Here is an 8,020-nt window from a genome sequence, read left to right as displayed (position 1 = left end):
CTTGATCCTGACTCTTGCTTTTGCCTTTCTGTGCCCTGCCTTCTAGTTGAACTAGATTCTGGATTACTGTAAACTGAGATGGATTGTCCAAGGCAAGATACAGAGTGGTTTCTTAATTGACCAAGACTAGATCCCTGCCTTCCAGATTGAAAATGGGTGTCATTTGATTGTTCATGAGTTACTACTGAGTTCCCATTACTAGATTCCTGACTTCTAGTTATACCAGATCCAGGCTGATTATAGAAACCAATTGACTGTGCATGACTTGCTTCTGCTGGTCTGTGGCTTGAACCTTGTCTTCCTGTTCTTTCAGTTTCATTTGATCCTGTTTGGTCAGAAATAGAAACTGATTGCCCATGTCTAGACACTTCTGTGTCTCTAGTTGTATCTCTTGATGTAACAGGACTAGAATTGCGGCTACTTATTCTGCTGCCTCCAGAATGTCCATACCCTGAATGCCCATAGTCATATCCTGAACGTCCATAGCTACCATGTCTCAACCTCTGACTTGATCTATCATTTTGTCTTCCACTAACTTGTGATTGAGAATGACTATATTGAGCTTGGTCATCTCCATGATTGGATATTGAGTGTCTCTCTGATACACCAGAATGGTCTTCTCTTTGACTAGATTCTCTATGACTAGATCCCCTTCTTCCACCTCTGTCAGCCCCAGAGTGTGAAGATTGCCCATGACGAGACTGCACATTTCTGCTGGTGTCTCCTGACTGTCCGTGAGTAGTTCCCTGTCTCCCTCTAACAGAGGATCCTGACTCTCTGTGCTGAGATCCTGCCTGGTTTTGTCTGGACGCTGACTGTCTCCCAGAGACTCCTGACTGCTCTTCAGCATCACTGGCTTCACTATGACCAGATCCCCTTCTTCCTCTTTGGCCTGACCCTGACTCTCTGGATTGCCCACGACCCGACTGCACATGACTGTTGCTGTCCCCTGACTGTCCGTGAGTAGTTCCCTGTCTCCCTCTATCAGAGGATCTCGACTCTCTGTGCTGAGATCCTGACTGGCCCTGTCTGGACCCTGACTGTCTCCCAGAGACTCCTGAATGCCCTTCAGTGTCACTGGCATCAGCGTGACCAGATCCCCTTCTTCCCTTTTGGCCGGACCCAGACTCGACAGATTGCCCACGGCCAGACTGCACATGTCTGCTGGTGTCTCCTGACTGGCCATGACTACTTCCCTGTCTCCCTCTAACAGAGGATCCTGACTCTCTGTGCTGAGATCCTGCCTGGCCCCGGCTGGACCCTGACTGTCTCCCAGAGACTCCTGAATGCCCTTCAGTGTCACTGGCCTCACTCTGACCAGATCCCCTTCTTCCCTTTTGGCCGGACCCAGACTCGGCAGATTGCCCACGGCCAGACTGCACATGTCTGCTGGTGTCTCCTGACTGGCCATGACTACTTCCCTGTCTCCCTCTAACAGAGGATCCTGACTCTCTGTGCTGAGATCCTGACTGGCCCTGTCTGGACCCTGAATGTTCTTCAGTGTCACTGGCCTCACTCTGACCAGATCCTCTTCTTCCACTTCGGCCGGTCCCTGACTCTGCGGATTGCCCACGGCCAGACTGCACATGTCTGTTGGTGTCTCCTGACTGGCCATGACGACTTCCCTGTCTCCCTCTAACAGAGGATCCTGACTCTCTGTGCTGAGATCCTGCCTGGCCCCGGCTAGACCCTGACTGTCTCCCAGAGACTCCTGAATGCCCTTCAGTGTCACTGGCCTCACTCTGACCAGATCCTCTTCTTCCACTTCGGCCGGTCCCTGACTCTGCGGATTGCCCACGGCCAGACTGCACATGTCTGTTGGTGTCTCCTGACTGGCCATGACTACTTCCCTGTCTTCCTCTAACAGAGGATCCCGACTCTCTGTGCTGAGATCCTGACTGGCCCCGGCTGGACCCTGACTGTCTCCCAGAGACTCCTGAACGTTCTTCAGTGTCACTGGCCTCACTCTGACCAGATCCCCTTCTTCCCTTTTGGCCGGACCCAGACTCGGCAGATTGCCCACGGCCAGACTGCACATGTCTGCTGGTGTCTCCTGACTGGCCATGACTACTTCCCTGTCTCCCTCTAACAGAGGATCCTGACTCTCTGTGCTGAGATCCTGCCTGGCCCCGGCTAGACCCTGACTGTCTCCCAGAGACTCCTGAATGTTCTTCAGTGTCACTGGCTTCAGCACGACCAGATCCCCTTTGTCTACTTCTGCCGGACCCTGACTCTGCAGATTGCCCACGGCCAGACTGCACGTGTCTGCCTGTGTCTCCTGACTGGCCATAGGTAGTTCCCTGTCTCCCTCTAACAGAGGATCCCGATTCTCTGTGCTGAGATCCTGACTGGCCCTGTCTGGACCCTGACTGTCTCCCAGAGACTCCTGAATGCCCTTCAGTGTCACTGGCATCAGCGTGACCAGATCCCCTTCTTCCCTTTTGGCCGGACCCAGACTCGACAGATTGCCCACGGCCAGACTGCACATGTCTGCTGGTGTCTCCTGACTGGCCATGACTACTTCCCTGTCTTCCTCTAACAGAGGATCCTGACTCTCTGTGCTGAGATCCTGACTGGCCCCGTCTGGACCCTGAATGTTCTTCAGTGTCACTGGCCTCACTCTGACCAGATCCTCTTCTTCCACTTCGGCCGGTCCCTGACTCTGCGGATTGCCCACGGCCAGACTGCACATGTCTGTTGGTGTCTCCTGACTGGCCATGACTACTTCCCTGTCTTCCTCTAACAGAGGATCCTGACTCTCTGTGCTGAGATCCTGACTGGCCCCGGCTGGACCCTGACTGTCTCCCAGAGACTCCTGAACGTTCTTCAGTGTCACTGGCCTCACTCTGACCAGATCCCCTTCTTCCCTTTTGGCCGGACCCAGACTCGGCAGATTGCCCACGGCCAGACTGCACATGTCTGCTGGTGTCTCCTGACTGGCCATGACTACTTCCCTGTCTCCCTCTAACAGAGGATCCTGACTCTCTGTGCTGAGAACCTGACTGGCCCTGTCTGGACCCTGACTGTCTCCCAGAGACTCCTGAATGCCCTTCAGTGTCACTGGCATCAGCGTGACCAGAGCCTTTTCTTCCTGACTCAGCAGATTGCCCACGGCCAGACTGCACCTGTCTGCTGCTGTCTCCTGACTGTCCGTGAGTAGTTCCCTGTCTTCCTCTAACAGAGGATCCTGACTCTCTGTGCTGAGATCCTGCCTGGCCCCGGCTGGACCCTGACTGTCTCCCAGAGACTCCTGAATGCCCTTCAGTGTCACTGGCATCAGCGTGACCAGAGCCCCTTCTTCCTGACTCAGCAGATTGCCCATGGCCAGACTGCACCTGTCTGCTGGTGTCCCCTGACTGTCCCTGAGTAGCTCCCGGTCTCCCTCTAACAGAGGATCCTGACTCTCTGTGCTGAGATCCTGACTGACCCCGTCTAGACCCTGATTGTCTCCCAGAGACTCCTGAATGCCCTTCAGTGTCACTGGCATCAGCTTGACCAGATCTTCTTCGTTCACTTCTGCCCGACCCTGACTCTGTGGATTGCCCACGGCCAGACTGCACATGTCTGCTTGTGTCCCCTGACTGTCTGTGAGTAGTTCCCTGTCTCCCTCTATCAGAGGATCCCGACTCTCTGTGCTGTGATACTGCCTGGCTCTGGCTGGCTGCTGGCTGTCTCTGAGAGTCTCTTGAATACCCTTCATTGTCACTGGCTTCAGCACGACCAGGTCCCCTTTGTCCACCTCTGTTGGACCCTGACTCTGCAGATTGCCCAGACCCATATTGGCCATAACCAGAGGATTGCCCTGAGCCTGACCCATGTTGTCCAAAGCTAGAGGACTGACCTGAACCAGATCCCTGTTGGCCAAAGCCAGAAGACTGACCTGATCTAGGTCTTTGTTGTCCAAAGCCAGAAGACTGACTTGAACCAGACCCATGCTGGCCATAGCCAGACTGACTTGAGGTAGAGCCATGTTGGCCAAAACCAGAGGACTGGCCAGAACCTTGTTGTCCAGAGCCAGAGGTTTGGTGTGATCCAGACCCGTATTGGCCATAACCAGAGGATTGCCCCGAGCCTGACCCATGTTGCCCAAAGCTAGAGGACTGACCTGAACCAGATCCCTGTTGGCCAAAGCCAGAAGACTGACCTGATCTAGGTCTTTGTTGTCCAAAGCCAGAAGACTGACTTGAACCAGACCCATGCTGGCCATAGCCAGACTGACTTGAGGTAGAGCCATGTTGGCCAAAACCAGAGGCCTGGCCAGAACCTTGTTGTCCAGAGCTAGAGGTTTGGTGTGATCCAGACCCGTATTGGCCATAACCAGAGGATTGCCCCGAGCCTGACCCGTGTTGCCCAAAGCTAGAAGACTGACCTGTACCAGACCCATGTTGGCCATAGCCAGACTGACTTGAGGTAGAGCCATGTTGGCCAAAACCAGAGGACTGGCCAGAACCTTGTTGTCCAGAGCCAGAGGTTTGGTGTGATCCAGACCCGTATTGGCCATAACCAGAGGATTGCCCCGAGCCTGACCCATGTTGCCCAAAGCTAGAGGACTGACCTGAACCAGACCCCTGTTGGCCAAAGCCAGAAGACTGACCTGAACCAGACCCATGTTGGCCATAGCCAGACTGACTTGAGGTAGAGCCATGTTGGCCAAAACCAGAGGCCTGGCCAGAACCTTGTTGTCCAGAGCCAGAGGTTTGGTGTGATCCAGACCCGTATTGGCCATAACCAGAGGATTGCCCCGAGCCTGACCCATGTTGTTCAAAGCTAGAGGACTGACCTGAACCAGACCCATGTTGGCCATAGCCAGACTGACTTGAGGTAGAGCCATGTTGGCCAAAACCAGAGGCCTGGCCAGAACCTTGTTGTCCAGAGCCAGAGGTTTGGTGTGATCCAGACCCGTATTGGCCATAACCAGAGGATTGCCCTGAGCCTGACCCATGTTGCCCAAAGCTAGAGGACTGACCTGAACCAGACCCCTGTTGGCCAAAGCCAGAAGACTGACCTGATCTAGGTCTTTGTTGGCCAAAGCCAGAAGACTGACTTGAACCAGACCCACGCTGGCCATAGCCAGACTGACTTGAGGTAGAGCCATGTTGGCCAAAACCAGAGGACTGGCCAGAACCTTGTTGTCCAGAGCCAGAGGTTTGGTGTGATCCAGACCCATATTGGCCATAACCAGAGGATTGCCCTGAGCCTGACCCATGTTGCCCAAAGCTAGAAGACTGACCTGAACCAGACCCCTGTTGGCCAAAGCCAGAAGACTGACTTGAACCAGACCCACGCTGGCCATAGCCAGACTGACTTGAGGTAGACTCATGTTGGCCAAAACCAGAGGCCTGGCTAGAGCCATGTTGTCGAGAGCCAGAGGTTTGGTGTGATCCAGGCCCATATTGGCCATAACCAGAGGATTGCCCTGAGCCCGACCCATGTTGTCCAAAGCTAGAGGACTGACCTGAACCAGACCCATGTTTACCACATTTAGAATATTCATTTGGTGCACACCCTTTTTGATGAGAACTCACAGGGTATTTACAAGAACCATATCTTTGCTGACCAGAACTAGAACACTGACTTGCTCCAGAGCCATATCGTCCACAGCAAGAGGACTGACTTGATCTTCTTCCTTGTTGTCTTCCACAGTTTTGTGGTTGACAACATGTCCTAGATCTATGTCTTCTATGACAACCAGATTGACTACGGGAGCGAGGCTTACATTGGCCATATCCAGAGGACTGACTTCTTGAGATACATCTATGACCTTGTCCTCCACTATGTCCTGACTGACAACGTGACTGATTACAGCTAGATTTAGTTCCTTGGCCTCCAAATCTACCTGACCAACAAGAGCTAGAAACATATTGTGGTGTTCTACACCCATTTGAATTGATAGAACCACATACATAGCTTTGTCTTTCACTGTCTTCTGAACCATTAGAGATAGATGCAAACTTTTGTCTGCCACTTCTTCTTGATTGATTAGAATCTGATTCATACCAACTAGCCTCTAATCCATGTGACAGACCACTATGATCATTCCTTACCCCACTTTTAGATCCAGATCCAAGTTCATATTCCTCCCCAGATTCACTAGAAGAGCTAACATGTGAATTGTTTCTTCTTTCCTCTAACTCTCCAGAGCTGGAACCATGTCTTTCTTTGCCATCCCATGAGTAACTAGAGCTAGACCTATGGTGCCTTTTTTCAAATCCCTCTTGGCACCCTGAGCTAGGTAAACCACTTTGCATCCCCAGCCTCCTGGATTTGGATCCATATCTATGTTTTACACCTCCCCTCAAGCCCTCAGAGCCATAACCATTCTCTTCTTCCTCACTCCAATTTGGATTGCTGTAACCTGATTTTTGTCCTGGTGTATCCTCATCTTCTTCCTCTGTTTTACTTTCTTCCCTTTGGTGTCGACCATGCCTATGCTTCTGCTTCTTTGACCCTGAAGCTTTGCAGTATTCTTTGCTGAGAACCTTGTTGCAGGCCAAAACCAGCTTGAATACCATCAGAAGAAACTCAGTAAAGTCCAGTCTTCGGTCGTGATCTCGGTCCAGCATGTGCATAATAACATCCACTGTGTCTGGATCATCTGGGTTCTGCATATGAGCAACACATCAAAGGAGTCTTGGTTAGCCTATCCCATATACTCAGCTAAAATATTTAGGTAAGCCTGTGGAATTGTAGGTATTTGACACTGGATATTTTTAATCCAATCAAGGATTACTTTTGGTGAAGGCAGCCTAATAGGTCTCAGCAGGTGTGAAGAGGAAATAGAAAAAATAAAACTATTGTAATCCTCAGAAGTATACAGTTTAAGGACCTAAGCTAGAGAACTAGGTACCCAAGTATGGCATACAGGAAGGCATTCAGTAAATCAAGTTTAATACCTGGTGTGTTTTAGTTTTACATACAGTTTAGACATACATGTCTAATATATGGTATGTTAAAATTTATAATTTTGAAGTTAATAGCTGAATCATTTCCAAGTGGATGGAAAAAATCACATGAATTTTGTTTTTGGTCTTTAGTCATTCTGGCTACTTGGTCAAGTTCCCCAGGAGATTACTTCCCTCTCTCTATTTTTTCTTTCTCACTGGATAGGGTAATTTATTAATGCACGTCTTAGTACAAGTTTATTTTCTGCTTTTTCAGAATGGGAAGCCAGAGACACGAAGAAGTCTAAGGGTCCATATGTTGTGAATGAACAGTAAAGTGAGGAAAATTCCTTTACTTTTCTAAAAATTAACATTGCCTCCACAGCCTTTCTGATGTCCCCCAAAAGTACTACTCTTAAGGTTTGCTCAAAGACCACCGGAACTATGCACTTTTTAGCTAATGTTTGGTTACATAACAAAACATATCCAGTACCATAGGACCCTTCAGTCCTAGCACAGGGTCCTCACCTTCAGAATTGGCCGAAACTCTTTCTCCAGAAGTTCCTTCAGCTCATCCTTGCTCAGTGTGCCACACTCCCCATCTTGGTTGGTGTATTTGTAGAAAACGTCGATGACAGTGACAACGCTTCTCAAGAGGTCGCTCATCTTTCTGCACGTTTCAATGAACCTGAAGAGAAAAACAAAACAAAATATTCTATCGTTCATTTTCTTTCCTTTTAATTTATAAACTGTTCCGATTTTAATAATTTCCATCACGATTTTTTAAATCTTATCTCTTTAAACTTTAAAATACCTCAAAAAAGTAAAGATGGGTCAAGGATGATCCAAAATCTTTCAACAGAATGAAAAATCACTTTAACATTAGTCATGGCATGTTACTGGCTGAACTGGGATGACATTTCAGGTCTCCGTGTCCTGGGGGAATAGATCTTTTCCTAATGTCTCTATATTTTGTTTACTTTGGTGTCCTGGGTGTTGTCCTAGGGCTTCCAGAGTTTTCAGAACCACCCAGACATATTTCTCCAGTTTCTCTTGCTAATTTCACTGATTGTCTAGAGTCAAAAGTGACAGACCTTCTATCATGCATACCAAAAGCTAAACTTGACCCTTAAGGCTTT

At 49.7% G+C, this 8,020-nt stretch overlaps 1 protein-coding gene across 1 annotated transcript; it reads right to left on the bottom strand.

Annotated features, from left to right (window-relative positions):
• Positions 1-5,442: 5,442 nt before the first annotated feature.
• LOC136322587 (filaggrin-2-like) lies at positions 5,443-7,547 on the bottom strand. The gene is made up of 3 exons (XM_066254521.1): positions 7,410-7,547; positions 5,506-6,602; positions 5,443-5,455 (listed from the first exon to the last, which is right to left on the bottom strand). Exons 1-3 carry the CDS (start codon positions 7,545-7,547, stop codon positions 5,443-5,445), a joined length of 1,248 nt encoding a protein of 415 aa, XP_066110618.1.
• Between the last annotated feature and the right edge of the window lie 473 nt (positions 7,548-8,020).

This window comes from Saccopteryx bilineata, chromosome 2 (assembly GCF_036850765.1).
Source record: "Saccopteryx bilineata isolate mSacBil1 chromosome 2, mSacBil1_pri_phased_curated, whole genome shotgun sequence".
NCBI lineage: Eukaryota > Metazoa > Chordata > Mammalia > Chiroptera > Emballonuridae > Saccopteryx > Saccopteryx bilineata.
The sequence above is the reverse complement of the archived record's forward strand: the minus strand, read 5'-3'. Positions and strand labels throughout refer to the sequence as shown.

Excerpts from the sequence above, each read along its gene's own strand:
- LOC136322587 (XM_066254521.1), bottom strand. The coding sequence starts at position 7,547 with ATGAGCGACCTCTTGAGAAGCGTTGTCACTGTCATCGACGTTTTCTAC. Across the intron at positions 6,603-7,409 it reads AGTTTCGGCCAATTCTGAAG|AACCCAGATGATCCAGACAC; the intron begins GTGAGGACCCTG and ends GCTCATATGCAG.